Source organism: Hypanus sabinus, chromosome 1 (genome assembly GCF_030144855.1).
Source record: "Hypanus sabinus isolate sHypSab1 chromosome 1, sHypSab1.hap1, whole genome shotgun sequence".
Classification (NCBI taxonomy): Eukaryota; Metazoa; Chordata; class Chondrichthyes; order Myliobatiformes; family Dasyatidae; genus Hypanus; species Hypanus sabinus.
In genome coordinates, this window is record NC_082706.1 from 178,407,701 (window position 1) to 178,430,779 (window position 23,079).

The 23,079-nt window shown below is 40.7% G+C and overlaps 1 protein-coding gene across 3 annotated transcripts in view; it reads right to left on the reverse strand.

The window, feature by feature from the left end:
- The window catches only part of arfgef1 (ADP-ribosylation factor guanine nucleotide-exchange factor 1 (brefeldin A-inhibited)), a 185,590-nt gene that overhangs the window by 47,558 nt on the left and 114,953 nt on the right, over nt 1–23,079 (reverse strand). For all 3 annotated transcript variants that reach the window (XM_059982419.1, XM_059982409.1, XM_059982428.1), the window contains 4 exons: nt 22,503–22,668; nt 7,433–7,584; nt 6,787–6,915; nt 3,806–3,964 (listed from right to left, as the gene is read on the reverse strand). In XM_059982419.1, the coding sequence (XP_059838402.1) occupies nt 3,806–3,964; nt 6,787–6,915; nt 7,433–7,584; nt 22,503–22,668 (606 nt within the window). The remainder of the gene's footprint in view (nt 1–3,805; nt 3,965–6,786; nt 6,916–7,432; nt 7,585–22,502; nt 22,669–23,079) is intronic.

Sequence of the window (23,079 nt, forward strand, 5' to 3'; positions counted from 1 at the left end):
CAGGAATTGGTGAGACCACATTTCAAGTCCTATGCAAAGATTTTTTTGCAATGCTGTAAGAAAGATATCATTAGACTAGCAAGAGTGCAGGGAAGATTTAAGTCATGACTTGAGGACCTGAGTTATAGGGAGAGGTTGGTAGGCTAGGATTTAATTCCTAGAACTGTAAGAGACTGAAGGGTGACCAAATAGAAGTGTACAGAATTAAAAGGGGCATAGACAGGGTGAAAGTAATCTTTTTTCCAAAACAGGGAATTGAACTTAAAATTAGAGCGCATAGGCTTATGGTGAAAGATCTAAAAGGGATTTAAAGATCCTCTTCATGCAGAGGGTAGTGCATGTACAGAGAAAAAGAAAATATTTAAGGTAGGTACATTAACAACATGGATAAGTACACGGATAGGAAGAGTTCAGAGCAATATGGGCCAAATGCTGACAAATAGGACTAGTTTGGTGAGCACCAAGGTTAGCAAGGATGAGTTGGACAATATGGCTTGTTTCCATAGTATATTACTCAATAAATCTATGACTCAGTGACCAGAACTGAGCACAGTACTCCAAGTGGAGTCTGACTAGGGTCCTATACAGCTGTAACATTACCTCGCAGCTCTTAAACTCAATTCCACAATTGATGAAGGCCAATGTACCGTATGCCTTCATAACCACAGAGTCAACCTGCACAGCAGCTTTGAGTGTCCTATGGGCTCGGACCCCAAGATCCCTCTGATCTTCCACACTGTCTTACCATTAATACTATATTCTGCCATCATAATTGACCTACTAAAATGTACCACCTCACACTTACCTGGGTTGAATTCCATCTGCCACTGCTCGACCCAAATTTGCATCCTATCGATGTCTTGCTGTAACCTCTGACAGCCCTCCACACTATCCATAACACCCTCAACTTTGTGTCATCAGCAAACTTACCAACCAATCCCTCCACTTCCTCATCCTAGTCATTTATAAAAATCACGAAGAGAAGGGGTTCCAGAACAGATCCCTGAGGCACACCACTTCCATGCAGAATATGACCTGTCTACAACCACTCTTTGCCTTCTGTGAGCAAGCCAATCCTGGATCCACAAAACAAGGTCCCCTTGGTTCCCATGCCTCCTTACTTTCTCATTTAGCCTTGCATGGGATACCTTGCTGAAATCCATACACACTACATCTACTGCTCTACCTTCATCAATGTGTTTAGTCACATCCTCAAAAAATTCAATCAGGCCCATAAGGCACAACCTGGCTTTTACAAAGCCATGCTGACTATTCGTAATCATATTTATGTCTCTCCAAATGTTCATAACTACTGCCTCTCAGGATCTTTTCCATCAACTTACCAACCACTGAAGTAAGACTCACTTGTCTGTAATTTTTTGGGCAATCTCTACTCCGTTTCTTGAATAAGGGAACAATATCTGCAACCCTCCAATCCTCTGGAACCTCTCCCAACCTCATTGATAATGCAAAGCTCAACAATCTCCTTCCTCGCCTCCCATAGTAGCCTGGGATACACCTAATCTGGTCCCAGAGACTTATCCAACTTGATGCATTCCAAAAGCCTCAGCACATCCTCTTTCTTAATGTCTGTATGCTCAAGCTTTTCAATCCGCTGTAAGTCATCCCTACAATCGCCAAGATCAGGGGTCGGCAACCCGCGGCTCCGGAGCCGCATGTGGTTCTTTCATCTCTGTGCTGCGGCTCCCCGTGGTTTGTTAGTTTTTGAAATGTAATTTGAAATTTGAAGATTATGGTGATCTTGTACAATCTAAATAAAAAGTTGTGGCGACCCCATTTCCTGGCACATCCGAACCGGCTCTCAATTAGCCACCGTTCCGGCTAAGGGAGATAGCCTACGGGGGGTTTGTGAGTATGTGTCTTTTGGAGCATCCGCGCCCACGGGGGGGGGGGGGGGGGGGGGGCGGGTTGAGGGAGGCTTTAAAGCAAGGCTGTTTAGTTCGAATAAAGTTACCTTTGACTGCAGTGTCGTTATTTTAGCGCTGCGTGTAGCACACCGCTACAACGTGTTTTTTTATCGCTATTATTATACATCACCACTGCCAATGCCTGACACCCGCCAGTGCGCGCTTTCTTTTAATTCTTCGATTCAAGGTAGGCTAACTATGGAGTAACCTTCAACCCAACGTCTTTTTTTCGGAGTTCAAAATGTTTTTGTTGCATGCAGAAATGTAATTTCGTTTTCTCTGCAGGAGTTCATCAATTTCATAAATGCAACACATTATAGTTTGTTTATACATAGCATAAAGGCAAAAAAAAAACTGTTGTATGCAGTGTTATTTCATTTTAAATGTCAAACGGGTTTTGTGGCTCCCAGTGTTTTCTTTCCTGTGGGAAATGGGTCCATATGGCTCTTTCAGTGGTAATGGTTGCCGACCCCTGGCCAAGATCCTTTCCGTAGGCATACTGAAGCAAAGTATTCATTAAGTACCTACACAACCTCCTTTGGTTCCATACACGCTTTTCCACTGTCACCCTTGACTGGTCCTATTCTCTCACATCTTATCCTCTTGTCCTTCACATACCTGTAGAATACCTTGGGGTTTTCCTTACCAGGGCTTTCTCATGGCCCCTCTGGCTCTCCTAATTTCATTCTTAAGCTCCTTCCTGCCAGCTTTATAATCTTCTAGATATTTATCACTACCTAGTTTTTTTGAACCTTTCATAAACTTTTTTCTTCTTAACTACATTTTCAACAGCCTTTGTACACCATGGTTCGTATACCCTATTATTCTTTCCCTGTCCCCACACCCATGTACCCATACAAATTTTACTTAAATTTGATATCGAATCTGCATCCACCACTTCCACTGGCAGCTCGTTCCTCACTCTCATCACCTTCTGAGTGAAGAAGTTTCCCCTCATGTTCCCTTAAACACCTCACCTTTCACCCTTAACCCACGACCTCTTGTAGTCATTTTACCCAGCCTCAGTGGAAAAAGCTGGCATTTACCATATTTATACCCCTCATAATTTTGTATAACTCTACCAAATCTCCCCTCAATCTTCTACGTTCCAAGAAATAAAGTCCTAACTTTTCCTTATACCTCAGGTCCTCAAGTCCTGGCAAAATCCTTGTAAATTTCCTCAATACTCCTTCAATTGTATCGACAATTTTTCTGTTGATAGGTGACCAAAACTGCACTTAATACTCCGAATTAAGTCTCAGCAATGCCTCGTTCAACATAAAATCCCAACTCTTGTACTCAATACTTCGGTTTCTGAAGGCCAATGTGTCAAAAGCTTTGCATATGAGCTTATCAACCTGCGATGCCACTTTCAAGGAATTAATAGACCTATGTTCTATATTAATAGACAGATCATGCAAGAAAGAATAAAATATAACATGCATTGCACACAAGTGTGCTCTTTAGAAGTTTTACACAGCTTAACAAATGAGATGAATCAGAATTTTGGTCTAAGGTACTTGTCATAACTTTAACATAATCAGATAATACACATTTGGAGGAATGTTAATGGTTAATTACAGGCCCTTAACAATTGAAGGAATACATGATAACAGCGGAATTTATTACTCCTCACAGTAATTAGACAGCAGTAGCACTTCAAGCTTTGGAAACATCGAAGAACCAATTTTTGATACAAAATGTTTTCCATGGTTCATTTAAAATGGCCACATTATTTAGTAAATATCATGACTAAAGTTTAATAATTCTAAGAAAATTTTACTTCACATCTCAATAAAACTATGCAGTTCTTTGGTTTTTAGGGAAGAACAGTCATTATGCTCATAATGAATAAGATGATCAAAAAGATCCTGTACCTCATGCCAGGAGGTCCCAAGATAGTTGCCATCTGTGTGAGCCACAGTGATGAGAGTTTTGATAGTATCAATGTTCTTTTGTTTCATTTCAGTGATACCAGAACTTGCTGTTAATAAAGTAAATCGTGCAAGGGCCTGCACGTAGGCATCCCTTTCAAGCTGTTAACAAAATAATTGTAATCAAAATATTAATTTTAATATAAAATACATAAAACTTGTTTTAAATATTACTATGTGGTATCAATAACATGACGATGTCTGCAGATTCTAGAAATCCAAAGCAACACACACAAAATGCTGGAGGAGCTCAGCAGGTCAGGCAGCATCTATGGAAAACAGTAAATGGTTGACCCTTCATTGACCCTTCATTGGTATCAATGCTTATTTTAAGCTAAGGAAGTAAGATCTACATCTAGAGGTAAGTCATTTGGTCCCACATGCCTGTTCCATCTTTCAATAAGACTAAGGCTGATCTCAGTGCTATTTCCTTGCACCAATGCTTAATTTCAGTGTGAATTTTGCTCTGAAATGACAATTTCTTTATGATCTTTCACAATTATATAAGGTCTTGGTGAGACCATATCTGGACTACTAAGTACAATTTTGGTCCCCTTAGCTAAAAAGGGGACCAAAATGATAAAAGGTGTATCAGAAGTTTCTCAGAAGCATAACAGATTTTGTTCTATGAGAAGTGATTGAATAGAGTGGGACAATATTCCTGAGTTTGGAACATGATCTCTTTGAAATTTACAAAATTCTTATAGGATTTAACTGGCTGGATACAGGAAGGATGTTTCCTTGGCTGGGGAATTTAGAGTAACACATGTAAAATTCTGAAGGAATTCAGCAGGTCAGGCAGCATCTATGGAAAGGAATAAACAGTCAATGTTTTGGGCCAAGACCGTTCATTACTTTTATTACTCCAGTTACAAAGTTTTTAAGTGTATGGAAATTTTTTAATATTTAAAAATTAAAAGGATTTTAAAATTAAAAAACATTAAACAAAATCTGTTATAAACACTATTGAAACAGGTAATTAAAAAAAAGCTGATGCCAACTAGAGGCCTGTGACTAGTGGTGTGCTCCAGGCATCAGAGCTGAGACCCCTGTTATTAATTATTATATAAATGATTTATATAGAGATGTATATGGCATGATCAGCAAGTTTGCTATTTGATACTAAATTAGAGGTCTCACAGATAGTGAAGCAGATTACAATGATTTGCAGAGAGATCGAGATCTGTTGGGGAGATGGGCTGAGTAATGGCAAACACATTTCAACTAAGCTAAGTGAGGTACTGCATTTAGACAGTCATGCCATGGTAAAACTTGTACAGAGAATGGCAGTGTATGGAACAGAGTGACCTGAGAGCAAAAGGTCATAGTTTGCTGAAAGCAGCCATGTAAGTAGGTTTCCCCCGCAATCCTAATGCAGAGCGTTCCTATGAAACTATTTGTAATCCGAAATGTTGTAAAGCGAAGAAGCAATTACCATTAATTTATATGGGAAAATTTTTTGAGCGTTCCCAGACCCAAAAAAAAACCTACCAAATCAAAGCAAATAACACATAAAACCTAAAATAACACTAAAATATAGTAAAAGCAGGAATTATATAATAAATTTACACACTATATAAAGTAGAAATATTGTAGGTATGGTGTAGTTTCACTTATCAAACTTGGGAAGGCAGCGAACCAAAATTGATTTGGAGAAAAAAAATCTGCATGTATACGCATACATACGCACGCGCATATACACTTGCCCAAACAACTGCCCGCACAAGGCTTCACGGTCATTGTAGTTTTTCCCAGGGTAAATACACGTATAAAAGGGCGTCTTTATTTCGTAAAAGCAAAAATCCTCTTTGGTTAGCGAAAACAGGTACTAATGTATGTCTTTCGTAACAGCGAGTTGTTGTAAATCGAACATTCGAAAAGCGGGGTGCACCTGTATAGTGAAGAATGTTTTTAGCTTCATTTATCAGGGCATCGAGTTTAGGAGTAGGGACATAATGTTGCAATTATGCAAGTCATTCGTGAGGCCACACTTGTTGTATTGTGTATAGTTTTGGGCATCTTGTTATAAGAAAGACAGGGTAGAGCAGAGATTCACAAGGATGCCACTAGAACTAGAGGGCCTGAATTAGAGAGAGGTTGGCCACACTGGATCTTTATTCTCTGGAGTGCAGGTAAATGATGGGTGACTTAATGGAAGTTTACAAAATTATGAGAGCTTTGGATAAGGTGTACAGTCATGGTCTTTTTCCCAGGGTTGGGGAGTTCAAAACTAGAGTGCACAGATACAAGGGATGAGGAGAGAGATTTAAGAGACCTGAGAGATAATTTCTTTATACAGCAGGTGGCGAGTACCCGGAATGAACTGCTAGAGGAAATGATCAAGGTGAGTACAATTCCAACATTTAAGAGGCATTTGGATAGGTACATAGAGGGAACGGGCTTTCAGGGTTATGGGCCAAACCCTTTCGAGGGTCTGTTTCCCTGCTGTAATACTTTACAACTCTAAATATGGCCCAATAGCAATATCATAATATATAAAACACTTTTGCATCCAATTCGATACAAATTCTTCGTGATTTAGAAAGTACCATAAATGTTTTAAAAATATAGACACCACTGGCAAAGCCTATATAATTTTGCCCATCCTCACTGCCTTTGTAGCAAGTGGCATGAGGGCCATTTCAGACAGCACTTCAGTAAACGGCAATGCTATGCATTACTATTTCAGGTTTGAAGAGGTTTACCTTCTATAAGACATAAGTGGCTTTCACAGATTTTTGCACAACTCCATTAGTTTTGTGGTCACTTTAATTATTAGTTTCAGTTTTTACTTTTCCAGACCGTTGAGATGGGATTCAATATTGTCTCTACATCATTAGTTCAGGCATCCTGATTACTTGCCCAATAACAAAACTGCCATACTTAAAAATTACATCTAATTTATACAAAGCAGCTTTCATTACCTGAATATTGAAGATACAGGCTGTACGGATGGCACAGCGTATGCCCTCCAGGCAAAGAAAGGCAACCTCGGTATCATCACAGTCTTGTAAACCCACACTGAAAGCTGCCAAAAAGGGTGTCCAAGCCAGCTACAAAACGAAACAAAACCTTTTAAAAACCTTTAACTAAAGAACAGTAGTCTGTCGCCATCAAGCAAATGCACTGAGCTTTTAAGACATAACTATCTCAGCACCCGTTTCATATAACAACAGAATCTTTGAAAAGAGAAACAGTGAACAGTTTCAGATCCAGGATACTTCATCACAATTAGAAAAGGGATAAAATGTTAGCTTTCAGTAGCAGAGAAGGAGATGAATTGAATGATGATCTCAACATGGTGATAATTAGGATGAGATTATGCTTATTTGTCAGTGTAATGCACTAATGGCTGAGTTATACAAATAGAAAATGAAAAGCCAAGACGAAATGATGACAGGCAAAAATGGCCAGTTCTAAAACTCTGGTAAGGAAGGATGGGGGGGAAGAGAAAAAACAATAAGTGAGTGAAAGAGCATTGAACTACAGACAAATGATGGAAGAAAAATAGTTTATATAATGTTGAATTTATTACAAATAGCAAAACACATGTGCCAGTAAATAACTTACTTTAAACATTGGCCTAACATGATCCAGGTGCGTAGCACTAGTGAAAGGCGCCTGTACATGGCTAACAGCCTCCATGAGAGCCTTAGCAGTTTTAGCCATTTGTTCCATCTCCAAATTATATAAAAGTCTTCTTTGCTTTTCACTAGCTACATCTGCAAGCATTAAAAGAAAACATTAATGGAACAGGATTATGATGGTATGAAATGTTCCATGCTTGTAGTTTCATGCTTGCTTGTGAAAAATTCCACAAAAAATATAATGCCACAAACATTTAACTGCACGTGTCCATTAAACAGATAACCTAGTGCCTCCAAATTTTACCTTGAACATTAAAAACATTAAATACAGTGTTAAATATCCAGCTTTATTTATGACCCTACCTACCAGGAATGTCACTTTCAATGAATTATGGGCCTGTACTCCCAGATCCCTTTGTTCTTCCACACTCCTCAGTGCCCTACAGCTCTCCGTGTAAGACAGTTGGTTCTGCCAAAGTGCAACATCACACACTTGTCTGCACTAAATACCACCTGCCATTTTGCAGCCCATTTTTCTAGCTGTCCCAGATACTACTGCAAGCTTTGATAATCTTCCTTGCTGTACACGACACCCACAATCTTGCAGTTATCCACAAATGTGCTGATTCAGTTTACAACATTATCATCCAGACCGTTGACTATCCTTAAGCAGTCCCTGTCTATCCGAACTCTTATATATTCGGTTGCTTAGATAATAACTTTCCCATTACTGATATCAGGCTCACCGGCCTACAATTTTCTGGCTTATTCTTAGAGCTTTTCTTGAACATTAGCTATCCTCTGATACCTTAACCATGGTTAAGGATACTTTAAATAACTCTCCTAGGGCCCCTGCAAGGGAACACCTTGTCAGGCCCTGGGGATTTATACGCTGTAATTTGCCTCAAGAGAGCAGACACCTCCTCTGCTGTAACCTGTATAGAGCCCACAAACAAAAACCATCAACAAAATATTTTAACTCACTTGAACTATTGCAAAGCATCAGCAATGTTATGCAAGTAAACACATTACATTCAATCAAAGTTAATTTCTTGTTTCTCCAAATTCCTACATAATACAAGTAGTCTGAAATTATACTTCGTTTTCAGCTTCAAGTGGTCTATCTAAAGAAAAACAACATTCTGAAGAAGCAACACTTCGGAAAAAACTGTTATCCAGTGTTACGCTCTGATCTTCCAGAGGACCAGTTTTGTCCCTTGCTATCCTTTTGCTCTTAATATATCTGTAGAAGACCTTAGAATTCTCCTTTACCTTGTCTGCTAGAAAAATCTCATGCTTGCTTTTAGCTCTTCTGATTTCCTTAATTGTTCTCCTGCATTTCTTATACTCAAGTATCTCATTTGTTCCTGCCTGCCTCCACCTGCTATGCACCTCCTTCTTTCTCTTAATCAAAGCCTCATCTCTCTTTTAAACCAAGGTTCCCTAGACCAGTTCTCCTTACTTTTTACTCTGATAGGCGCATACAAACTGTACTCTCAGAATTTCACTTTTGAAGGCCTCCCACTTATCAAGTACACCATTGCCAGAAAACAAGTCAAGTCACTTTTTATTGTCATTTCGACCATAACTGCTGGTACAGTACACAGTAAAAACCAGACGACATTTTTCAGGGCCATGGTGCTACATGAAACAATACAGAAACTACACTGAACTACGTAAACCAACACAAGAACTACACTAGACTACAGACCTACCCAGGACTGTATAAAGTACACAGAACAGTGCAGGCATTACAATAAATAATAAACAAGAAAATAGGCACAGCAGAGGTCAGTAGGTTGGTAGTCCGATGGCGTAGGGGAAAATCTGTTACGTAAATAAACAGCTGAATGGTGGCATCCAGGATTCTGTCCATTTCTGTACTCCCTCCGAGTATTTTGTTGCCACAGTATTTCGTAGTCCAATTTAATGTTCATTGGAGAGCAGAGTGGATGGGAGAGCCGACCAGCTAGGGCTTATTTTTTTCCTGGCACGGACTCCTGCCAGCTCGCCACCCTTCCACTTCCTCGCACACTGCTTACGACATCCCCAACTCCAGCCACCGGCATCAGGCGACTCCAGAACTGCAGGCCCAATTCCCTCAGCAAGCCGAGGTCGTGCAATCTAACCAGCAAATTTTCATGAAGGTTTGTTTTTGAGCGATCTCTGTATTGTAGCAGTATCTGGTGATGGTAGATAGTCGCTCTGTTATCCATTGCTCTAAACCCTAATTGTGCCCTAAAATTAAATTTAAAAACTAAATTAAAGTAGCACCAGATCTGAAAGGCCACTGCTGCCGTGTGCCGTGCTGCCTACTGATTACTATCATTCATAACGATGACTTTCATTACTAACAACCTGCATCATTCCACAATTGCCAGCTTTCTGATACCATCAAAACTAGCCTTTCTTCAATTTAAAACCTCAATCCATTATCCTTTTCCATAATTACTCTGAAGCTAATGTTATTATGATCACCGGGTGCCAACTGGTTCCCTATATAAAGTTCTGTTACTTGTCTCATTCCCCAGGAGTAGAACTAGTATTGTATACATTCTCCCTAGCTGGGACTTCTATGTATTGATTAAGAAAACTTTCCTGAACACATTTAACAAACTCTTTCTCATCCACCCATTTTACAGTATGGGAATCCCGGTCCGTATGTGGAAAGTTAAAATTGCCTACTATCATAACCTTATGCTTCTTGCAACAGACTGCGATCCCTCTACATATTTGCTCCTCTAAATCCCATGAACTGTTGGCTGGTCTATAATAAAATTCCAATAATGTGGTTATACTTTCTTATTCCTCAGTTCTACCTGTAATGCCTCACTCATCAATTTGTCCCAATTGAGCAGTACCATGACATTTTCCTTAACTAGTAATGCCACCCACTATCCTACCTTTGATCTCTCCCACTCTATCAATGGAGCCCCAGAACACTGAGCTGCCAGTCCTACCCCGCCTACAACAAAGTCTCACTAATGGACACACTGCCACAATTCCACCCACTGATCCATGTCCTAAGATCATCTGCCTTTCCTACAATACTCCTTGCATTAAAATATTCACAGCTCAGAACATTAGTCCCACCATGCTCAACCTTTAGATTCCTGACTTTATATGTAGGCTTAACAACATTTTCTCCACAACCAATCCACCATCTGTTCTGGCGCTCAGGTTCCCAACCCTCTTCAACCCATTTAACCCCACCCCACAATTGTGCAGCACAAGCAAACCTTCCTGCTAGGATATTAGTCCACCTCCAATTCAGGTGCAAACTGTCCCTTTTTTCCAGGTCCCACTTTACCTGGAAGGGAGCCCAGTGATCCAAAAATCTTAAGTCCTCCCTCCTGCACGACCTCCTTAGCTACATGTTAAACTGTATGATCTCTGACCTCACTGGCATATGGCACAGGTAGCAACCCTCAGATCACAACCTGGAGATCCTATCCTTTAACTAAGCTTCTAACTCCCTAAATGCACTTTGCAGGATCTCGCCCCCCCCCCCCTCACCTATGGTACTGTTGTGGACCATGACCTCTGCTTGCTCATCCTCCCACTTAAGAATGCTGTGGATTTAATCTGAGATGTCCCTGACCCTGACACCTGGGAGGCAATCTACCCTCCGGGAATCTCACTCTTGTGCACAGAACCTACTTTCTGTTGCCCTAACCAACATATTGCCTATCACCACAGTTTGCCTCTTCTCCGAGCCAGAGATCCTACCACTGTGACTTTCCTCTGCTAGATTATCATTCCCAACAGTATCCAAAGCAGTATACCTTTTGTTAAGGGGAAGGGCCACAGTGGTACTCTGCACCAGCTGCCTTTTTACCTCTTGATGGGTGTTCCCCTAATTTGTAATGACCAGTGGGCGCAAAAATCTTGTGCTGAGCAATTTTTTGCACAGTGACAACAACATGTGCGCACTGGAAGTAAATCTAATTCTAAGGATAATAAATGTTCTTCATTGTTTAAAATAAATAAAATATTACACATCAATGAGTCTTATTTTTCATATGCTACATGACAGCATGTAATAATATCAATCATTTCACATTATTAAAGTAGCTTGAGTGGTCAAACAAAACTTATAAAATTACAAAGCTTGCTGACAAAATATTCAGATAGGTATTTTATTTGAAAATTGCATACAGTACAGATTTTGTAGCTTAATTACAGAAGTGACAAAGTTCAAGAAGATAATTAAGTTGCTTAGTCATTTTTTTCTCCTCCTCTCTTTGGCATTTACCCACTCTTTGTAAATTCTGTCAAGACTAATAAATCCTCCTTCCAACAGATAGCTTTGAATTCTCATCAGCACATCCAAATGACACTCAATGGTTTCTCAGCTTGATTTTGATTGGATTCATTACGCCAAAACCTCCATCACAGGCAGCACTAGATGCAAGAAAGGTTCTATCAACGTCCATCAACTTTGTAAGGAGACAAAACTCTTCATTTTGAAGTGCAAATGTCACTATTTCAGAAAAAAAGTTTGGATTTAAAATTTTCTTGTACAGTAAATTGAATTACTTACATCCTTCATATGCATAAGTAAAAATCTTTACGTAACATCTTCATCTAAATCTGCAATGTTCAATTTATAGTAATTTGTAATAAATAGTATGTACAACAGGATAGTCAATATAACATAGAAATACAGTGGTGTCAGCATGAGTTAAGCAGTCTTATAGCCTGGTGGATGAAGCTGTCCCAGAGCCTGTTGGTCCTAGCTTTTTGCTGTGGTACTGTTTCCCGGATGATAGCAGCTGGAACACTTTGTGGCTGGGGTGACTTGGGTCCCCAATGATCCTCTGGGCCCTTTTTACACACGTCTTTGTAAATGTCCTAAATAGCGGATTAGTTCACATCTGCAAATGCGCTGGGCTGTCTGCACCACTCTCTGCAGAGTCTTGTGATTGAGGGAAGAGCAGTTCCGTTACACCTTGCCTTTTTCACCACACGGCCAGTACGTACAGACCACGTGAGATCCTCAGTGATGTTTATGCCGAGGAACTTAAAGTTGCTCACCCTCTCAACCTCAGATCCACTGATGTCAATAGGGGCTAGCCTGTCTCCATTCTTCCTGGAGTCCACAACCAGCAACTTAGTTTTTGCGACGTTGAGGGAGAGGTTGTTTTCTTGACACCACTGTGTCAGGGTCATGACTTCCTCTCTGTAGGCTTCCTCTTTATTATTTGAGATTAGGCCAATCAGTGTAGTGTCGTCAGCAAATTTAATTACCAGATTAGAGCTGTGGGTGATGACACAGTCATGGGTATACAGAGAGTAAAAGAAGAGGCTTAGGGCACATCCCTGAGGGGCACCTGTGTTGAAGGTCAGAGGGGCAGGGATGAGGGAGCCCACTCTTACCACCTGCCGGCAATCTGCCAGGAAGTCCAGGATCCAGCTACACCAGGCAGGGTGAAGGCCGAGGTCTCTGAGCTTCTTGTCGAGCCTGGATGGAATTACAGTGTTGAATGCTGAACTGTAGTCCAAGAACAGCATTCTCACATAAGCATCCTTCTTCTCCAGATGTATAAGAATGGTGTGACTATTGAGTCATCTGCCGATTGGTTGTGTTGGTAGGCAAATCGCAGGGGGTCCAGTGTGGATGGTAGCATGCTGCAGATGTAGTCCTTGCCCAGCCTCTCAAAGTATTTGCTTATTATTGAGGTGAGTGCGACAAGATACCAGTCATTAGGACATGTTACCTTGGTATTTTTGAGTACAGGAACAATGGTGGATGTTTTGAAGCAGGAGGGCACTCTGCACTAGGAGAGGGAGAAATTAAAAATGTCTGTCCACACACCTGCCAGATGTGCTGTGCACATCCCGAGTATCCACCTTGGGATGTCGTCTGGTCCCGCAGCCTTGCGACTGTCCACTCGTTGGAAACACCTGCATACTTCAGCCTCAGAGATGACCAAGCTGCAGGTCGCATCAGCTGTTGGTCTCCCCAGGGGCTCAGTGTAGGCAACATCAAATCGAGTGTAAAAAAGATTTAGCTCATCTGGGAGAGAGGCAGTGATGTTGGAAACTCCACTGGGTTTAGCTTTGAAGTCTGCAGTGGTGTGCAGACCCTGCCATAAGCTGCTTATGTTGTTGGCGGAGAGTTGTGTACGGATCTTGTTCCTGTATTGTTGTTTCACAGCCTTGATGACTTTGCATAGATCATAGCTGCATTTCTTGAGTTCCTGCTGATTACTGGCAACGTAAGCTCTGCGTCGCACAAAAAAGTGCTGCTTGCACAAACTGTTGATCCAGGGTTTCTGGTTTGGACAGTCCCTGACCGATTTCTGGGGGACAACATCTCAAAGCACTTCCAGATAAAACTCGTGACCCAATCTGTGAACTTGAACACATTCCAGTTGACGTCATCAAAGCAGTCCTGTAGCATGGAAGCCAATTGGTCGACCTACAGTGGACGGTTTTAACTATGGCCGCCTCTTGTTCAGCTTCTGCCTGTACTTTGGCCGCAACAAAATGGAGCAGTGATCTGATTTTCCAAATTGGGGAGGTGGGTGAAGGAGTGCTTTCTAAGCATTGTGGAAGAGATAGTAGCAGTGGTCGAGTATGCTAGCTCCCCATGTACTCACCTGGATGTGTTGGCAAAACTTCAGAGAGACTTAGTCAGTGATGCTCTATTAAAGTCACTGGCAATGATGAAGGCAGCCTCTGGGTGTGCAGCTTCCAGAGTGCTGATGGTCTTGTACAGTTCTTTGAGAGCCAGGTCAGTATCAGCCTACAGCAGAATATACGCAGCTGTGGTAATAATAGTTGTGAACTCCCTAGGCAGCCAGAAATGTCTACACAGCACCGCATATTAGAGATCCGGGGAACAAACTGATTTGAGGGCAGGCATGTTCTGGGGGGAGGTCGCACCAGGTATTATTGACCATGAAGAATACCCCACCTCCTTTACTCTTCCCAGAGAGGTTTTTTGACCTGTCTGCCCGGAACAGGGAGAGCCCAGAGGGCTCGATGGCATGATCCAGTTATCTCCTCCATTAACCAGGTCTCCACGAAGTTTGAAATGTATGATACATCCCTTTGTTTCCAGCTGGTAGGAAAATCTGGCTCTCAGTTTGCACAACTTATTGTCCAGGGACTGAACGTTAGCCAGGTGTATGCTAGGGAGCAGCGGCCAATTAGCATGCCATCTGAACCTCACCAGGATGTCAGCCCTTCTCCCTCGCCTCTGGCGCTGCATCCGCGGTAGCAGCACTGTAGTTGGTGTGCCTTCCATTGCTCGCGAAAGCAGGGGTTCCCAGTGTAGAAAAGGGGGCACGTAGTGGGTAAATGCTATCTTCTTGATGTTCAGGAGAGTCAGTCTTTCATATCTGATGTGACTATCAGCTACTTGAACAAGAAATGTGAAGGAAATCACAGAAATTAACAGTATACTGTACAATTGGAACGGAGTTCGCAACATGGCTGCCAGACGTGGCACCATCTCGGTAGCTTACAATGACAGTATTTTCAGCAAGAAAATCTGAATATTTTCCACACAAGACACTGACTTGGTCTTTGCCAAAATCGAAATCAGAATCTGCAAGCAAGGAAAAATCAAAATCATTCTTGTACTTCATCCTTTTCTAAATGAACACAGAGGGTTTATGAAGATGTATCCGGAGATACCGGCCACATGACAGACACACTGCCACCTGGCTGGTCGGAGGACACAATACATGCCAATCAACATTTGGTCCCTCCCAACTAATCAATACACACCTAAATTATTGGTCACCTTAATTAGATTATCTCGCCCAGCCCCATGCTATAAAAGGTGAGACATGTGCCTGGCTCGGTCTCTCTTACAGACCACCTAATTGAAGATAAGTGCATTGATTTATGTTTGGGAAGGTTTATCGTTGATTCTGGTAAGGGAGCCGCAGCTATCCAAGGTCAAGGGGGATAGCTGTTGTAATGCTTTTCCCTTGTTCTTTGTATGTGTAACTGTACCCTGTCCCCACACCTCTTTCTGTGTATTGTACAGCCGACCCGACCTTCCCCACTTGTTAACCCTAGACGTTTTTTTGTTAGAATATTGTAGTTGCTTGTGTTGACCTGACTTCCCCTTGTAAATAAATTCCTTATTATTAAAACTGTGTGTCCAGGCCTCTACAGTTGAGACTCAAAGAACCAGTTATTTTCCATCACAACAGAAGGTCAGCAGCGAATTTGTATCTACTGTCACATTTTTGTCATGACTTTGGTTCGCAAAACTTGTAGCTTTCTCACTTCAGGACACACAGTCTCCCAGATCCTGCTTTCTTAACTTGTTAATTTTGCCTTGAGCAAAATTAAGTATATCAACTGACATTAAGACACTGTTATGATCCCAGCCCACTCCTTTGTGAGAATTGCAAGAGCAACCATTGGGGGGGGGGGTCAGTAGACCCAGGAAGTGGGAGCGAGAGAGACGTGCTGAATAAACTCAGGAAGTGGGAGAGAGAAACGTGCCGAACAGCACATCCCACCCAGGATGCAAGATAAGGCGTCAGTGACTATTGTCTTATGGAGACCATGTGAAAAGCCCTCAGGCAAAGTGGGCTGGTTGAGAGAGAGATTGCATCATCCCAACCTGATTGACACCTGCAACCCCGTGAGGAAGTATAAAGGAGGGTCAAAGGGGGACAGCCCCTTCAGACACACCAAGAAGACACGAGAGTGATTCCGCCGTAGCGGGAAGCCATTTTGAAGGAAGCCACGTGCGTTAGATTCTGGGATTGGAATTTGTGGCTGGAATCACGGAAAACCGTTTTTAACTAACATCGGGGAGGGGGAACCAACGCTCCCCCGATTCCACAGAAGCTTCATAAAGACCCGGCAAGTTTTTTCTCTTCTCCCCAATCTCTCTCTCTCTGTCGCCCCACGTGAAACCCAGCGATTCCCAAAAGGCTGAAGCCTGCAGACTTCTGAGTGACTTTTATATTTCCAACGGACAATATATTATCCCCTAGACCAGAGGTCGGCAACCTGCGGCTCCAGAGCCACATGCGGCTCTTTGATCTCTGTGATGCGGCTCCCCGTGGTTTGTTAGCTTTTGAAATGTAATTCGAAATTTGAAGATTATGGTGATCTTGTACAATCTGAAAACTTTGCGGAGACACATCCGAACCGGCTCACAATTAGCCACCGTTCCGACTAAGGGAGATAGCCTACGGGGGTTTGTGAGTACGTGTCTTTTGGAGCATCCGCGCCCACGGGGGGGGTGGGTTGAGGGAGGCTTTAAAGCAAGGCTGTTTAGTTCGAATAAAGTTACCTTTGACTGCAGTCTTTATTTTAGCGCTGCGTGTAGCACACCGCTACAACGTGTTTTTTATCGCTATTAATATACATCACAACTGCCAATGCCTGACACCCGCCAGTGCGCGCTTTCTTTTAATTCTTCGATCCAAGGTAGGCTAACTATGGAGTAACCTTCAACCCAACGTCTTTTTTTTCGGAGTTCAAAATGTTTTTGTTGCATGCAGAAATGTAATTTCGTTTTCTCTGCAGGAGTTCATCAATTTCATAAATGCAACACATTATAGTTTGTTTATACATAGCATAAAGGCAAAAAAAAACCCGTTGTATGCAGTGTTATTTCATTTTGTGGCTCCCAGTGTTTTCTTTTCTGTGGGAAATGGGTCCATATTGGCTCTTTCAGTGGTAAACGTTGCCGACCCCTGCCCTAGACAACAGTCGAGCTCATTTCTTAATGTTGATTATTACTATACCCGCGCTTTAGATTGAGTATTGACGACGTGCATTATCTGAATGTTTGTATTGACCTTACTTTTGTGCCCCTTTATAAATAAAAACATTTGAAAATAGTGACATCAGACTTCAACGGACCTCTCTATCTTTGCTGGTAAGTTATCCAGTTACGGGATATGTAACTACACTCCTTTCCAGAGACTTGTACAGTGCAGCCGGTCCTTCAGACATCGTTTAACATCTCTAAAGCTATTTTGTATTCACTGCTTATCAGCTTCTTGTGACAATATTTTGATTATGATTGTGTTCAATCATGAAATATACTTAACATGCCAGTGAGGCAGAGAGTGACAACCTTTTATGTACAGTTCAAATTCTATTTGTGCACTAGTAGCAAAAGATGTGTGCATGCACACACCTTAGATCAGGGATAGGCAATCTATGGCGCATGCGCCAAAAGTGGCGCATTGCACCCCAGTAGTAATAATAAAAAAATCATCCTGACAAAGGGTCTCGGCCCGAAATGTTGACTGCTCCTTTCAATGGATGCTGCCCGACATGCTGTGTTCATCCAGCTTGTTTGTACGTGTTGATTTGACCACAGCATCTGCAATGTACTTTATGTTTAACAATAAAAAAGTAAGCCTACTCATGCAAAAATTACTAACCAAAAACTGATTAGTAGAAAAAAAATCTCTAACAGGAATTCAAGTAGCTTAGAGCTAGAAATGGGTTTTACTGAGAATAAATCTAAAACGTAGCAATTATTTTTAGCAATTTTATTATTTCATGCACGTCTTTCGGCGAATGTTATCTTCTTTCACATTAATCTATTTTCAATAAAAATAATGTTCAATGAGTCAAACTAGGAAGAAGGACTTTTGTTCTGCCATCATTCCATAGCTGTTCAATACACGTTTGATACTTGTTTGATCCTGAGGTGCCAGCGTCTGCACCAGTGGTGCGTCACAGGTTTTTGCCAGTCAGTTTACAATTGACACTCATGCGCTATGGAGTTGTGCTTTATACGTCCTTTGTGAACATTTGCAGTTTTGTACTTTTTCCAAAATTAAGCCTTGTTTTTACATTCACAGTTACCCATCACAGTGCAAAAGAAAATGAGCAGAAGAAAAGCAGAAAGTGATAGTAAGCGTGAATTCAATAAACAGCGGGAATATGAGTTTTTATTTATAGCAGGTCCATTAGGAAAATAGTTGTGCATTGTTTGTAGGAACTCTTTCTCTCATCATAGAAGCCATGATCTTAATGGACACTATAAAACACAACATCAGACTGAAATAGAAGAAAGACTGAAACTAGTGCTTGGGTCTGAGTTACAGAAAGAATATGTGATTAAGAAAAAGGAAGAAATCAAAAGAAGGCAAAATATTTGTTAAAAGTCTCATTAAGGTAAGTAATGTTTATCTTGTTTTTATATTAAATCAATATATCATGTGTTACGAAGGATGAACAGCTCTGATGGGCAGGAGGGTACAGAGTTGCCCATATTCCACCCCCCCCCCCCGAAGAATCACAAATTGTTACTGTTACCACGCTGCTAATGAGAGAGAAAGAGATGGAACAAAAACATACTGGGACTGGAACATCTGCTACTGATAAGAGAGGGGAGAGAGACTTGTTGACCCACCATATTATGACTCCTGAAAGACTTATGGCTCCAGAGAGGGCTGTTTACTTGGTACCATTCTGTTCATTAAAATTCCTCAGTGGACAGCCGGAGTGGGCTGGTTTGATGGACTAAGCCATTCAAAACTGATTGACATCGGAGACCCTGCGAGTAGGGATAAAAGTGAGGTCTGGGGAGACACCCCTCAGACACACTAGTGAGCACTGCTTGAGCGTTGGAATCCACGAGAAGGTGTGGGGCATCGGGGACCGAACAAAGGATCGGTCAGTTTAACTCAGTGTTTATAGCAGGGCTGTTGGGGGCTTGCATGTGTGTCCGCCCTTGCCTGGGTGACAAGTCCACGACAGAAGAACGGTCTAGCTGAAGGACAGAGGGGTCATACCTGAATGGCCACAACAACACATCGACGGATCAAGAACGTAAAGGAAGGTTTGACCGACTGTAGCTGTCACTGTTCGCTCTCTCTCTCTCTCTCTCTCTCCAATGATTAAAACACAAGAACCAACAACTACCTCAGCACGTATGAACTGAACTGAATTTTATATTCACATATGACAATTCATTATCCCCTAGACATCGATAGAGCTTGTTTATTATTGATTATTATTATTATACCCACACTTTTAGGTTTAGTATTGCTAACGTGTATTTATATATTTGCATTGTTGATATTGATTTGTATATTTTACTAATAAACACTGTTTGAAAATAGTACCACCAGACTCCAACGGATTCTTCTATCTTTGTTGGTCAGACACCAAGTTACGGGGTATGTAACACATGTAAAATGCTAAATATCTCTATATTAACATTTTTTTACAAGAATTGAATGGAGGTATGGTGCATCTGAACTCATGCGTGAAAAAATTGACGCATTAAAAGGTTGACCACCCCACCTTAAGAGGGTACATTGGGTGTAAGTACCACCCTGTATGTCCTGTCTATCAACCCCTCAGCCTCCTGAATGTTTATCTAGTTCCAGCTCCAACTCCTAAACATGGCTTGTTAGAAGATGCAGCTTGATGCACTTCTTGCATGTCTAGTCATCAGGGACACCAAAGTTCTCCTCACCTTCTCATATCCTGCAAGACGAGCATTCCACAACCCTGCCTGGCATCCCTACTGTTCTAAATGTGCAATAAGAAAGAAAAAAAAAACAAATGAAAAAAAAATTGCCTACGTTCTGCACCTCTCATTGCTGAAGCTTTGATGAGCCAAAGACTGAACTCTGCACTTTAACATTGGCCCACTCACACAATAGTCTCTCTGCTTAAACCTAATTTCTTTTTATTGGATCTTGCCAAGTGCCTAGTTATGCACAATCCAACGTCATCTTGGGTACGGTGGTGTACAAAATGTGCTGATTGCCATCTCTCTCTTTTAAAATCTCACCCTCCTTCTACGTAATCCAATGTCTCCTTCGAAGCTGTGGGATGCAAAATGTTGAAAGTGTTCCAATCAAAGATACTTTGATTGTTTCCCTCACTTCTGTACTTAAGGAAATAAGTTATCAATGCAGTAACACATCCAAACATCTTGTTGTGCGTAGTCACAACTTCAAAACTAGCGATGTCCATGAGTGAAATTTCAACTTTCTGTACACAAATTAAAAGACAAGTTCCTGAAATAGACCCCCAATTTATAAATTTTCCTTCCAGACCCTGTTGTGACTACATAGTGGGAATTAGGGCTGAGGTATACCCAGCCTGTACAAAGGTAACTTTTAGATATAAGGCTTAGTGACTTGATCTGTTTTCAAAATTAAGATTAACAACTGCCTTAGAATAAATATATATAACAGATGTCAAAACTCATGTGTCCAATAAACAAAAGAGAACATCAACTTTTCAAGAGTTTTCAAAAGCTGTCTGCCAGGGAAAATCAGTTATGGAAACAAAATAAATGATCATCTTTTTATGGAATATTAGAAAGTGACAAATCAGCCATAAGATTTCCTTTGAAAAATGAATATTTCTGGTAATGCTTGCAGATCTGAGAGCACAATAGATCCATTTACTTTTGACCCCATTAAATGTATAGCTACAAAACCTTTTATGTGTAAATTGATTTTTTTTAAATGTGTAAATTTGATTTAAATATTTTTACTTTGGATCAAAAGTTTCTAACATTAACATGCATCTGGACGGCATCTTAGCATAGTGGTTAGTACAAGGTTACAGTGCCAGCAAATTAGGGTTCAATTCAATTTATACTGCTGTCTTTAAGGAGCCTGTGTATTTAGTCTGTATCTACATGAGTTTTCTCTGGGTCCTCCAGTTCTGCCCACCTTTCAAGGGTTAGGGATAGTGAGTTGTGGTAGCTATGTTTGTGCCAGAAGAAAAATCCTTGGACTGTGTTCATCATTCATGCAAATGATGTATTTTACTGGATGTTTTGATGCACATATAACAAGATAATTTTCTTTTATAAAAAATTGAAATCCAAGTGAAAGTCAACTTCCTAATTGAAAGATTTTGGCTGAGGCATCTAGATTCAAGGGATAGCACTTATTTCGTTCATTTTTAAAAATAATTCTCACTATATTCAGCATGTTAAGCTTAACAGTGAGAATAGTACGGTATTCTTTCCAACAAATTGATTATAAGCCATTTTGCCATATTTTTGGTGCAATTTTGTCTTATCCTGCACCCAGCTGTAATATCTTATGGTGTTGTCAAAATTAACCGAGATTGTTGACAATTACCTCAGCAACAGAGCTCACACTTGTTCAATAGCTAGCTCAAAGGCAAATTCATTAAATAGTACATTGAAATATCTGACTGAAGGCATGCTGGTTGGCCCTACACCCAGAGTTGGCTCCTACACCCAGAGTTAATGGACCAAATACACTTATTACTGCAGGCCTGGACACCTTTTGGAATGGTGAAGACCTAATGAGATTTTTTTTCTTGCTTTTTATAATTCTCTCAAGATTGCAGAGCCTTGACTGTTTGCATTTCCCTGAGACAGACAAACTAAGTGAGAAGTGACTCCATCTAATGTTATAGATGGAGACAGTCTCTGTAACATATAAGAATCTGTTTTACATTTTCACAGTACCCTGATACTGGAAACCAGGTGAGTCTGAGATCTTAGTAAGTAGAACACATTGTCAAACCAACCAAAGATTATTGGAGTATAAAAGTTGCATTGTTTGCTGTGTAACCAAAACTATGTAGTCAGCTTTGAGCTTGCTATTTGCTATTCATGTATCCAATTTAGTAGGAGATTGAAATCTTAAGAATGTAGAAGATAATGGTGTGTTAATGAGAGGTAGCTAAGAGATGTAGATTAGAACAATATTAAGTCAATGGGTAGAAACAATAGTGAACTGTAGGCTGACTGGATATGCTAATGCAACTAAAGGAGATTGCTATAAAAAATGCTACGTACAAGGATCGGCAATCATCGACTAGCTCAATGACTGTCTCAGCTTTGATTTGCAAATTAAAGTTTAACACTTCTTGAAGAATCTTCTGTGTCTCCTGGTCATTTGTGGGGCACGAGAAACCACGACAAGATCTACCTATTTACCTAGATACCTTGATCTATTTATAGGGAACATGAAAATTAGAAAAATATTTAGCATAATGAACTAAAACAAACAATTATTTGGAAAGAAACTTCCTTGAGAAAGCCACATTTATAATAGTTACAATATATAATTTATAGGAAAATTCATCATTTAACTTACTCTGTTTGGAGGATTTGATTGTTAGCTCCTTCGTTTCTTTCATTGAAATTTTCTTTCCTGCTATTTCATCATAGATGGCTGACAAATATTCTTCTGGCAGATCTTTGCTGTCATTAATTCCTCTATTCATCTTAATATATTGATCTTTTGTCATTTTATTCTTCACCTTTTACAAAAATAAATAAAATTACATCTAAGCAGCTGTAGAACTCCTTATCTCTGATTTGAAATTTATTAATATACTGCTTCAGTTGCCTTAATTCTGGGCATAGTTCTCAATAGATCAAATGTATAGCATTACGTTATCGTGAGTATCCATGGCTTAAGTGTTGTTATCAACTGACCTTACAAGAACATTGCAAAAATATTCAGGGATAGACTATGTGGTGCCCTGATCCTTCTTCCACTGTACTATTAAGGCAGATCTGACTATGATCTCAGTTCCAATTTTCTCCTCGTTCCCAGTAACCCCCAATTCTCTACTGTCCAGAATCTACTTATCCCTACCTTGAAAATATTTGATGATTCAGTCTATGGGGAGAGAATTCAATAACGTCTTCCACAACTCCTTATTTGG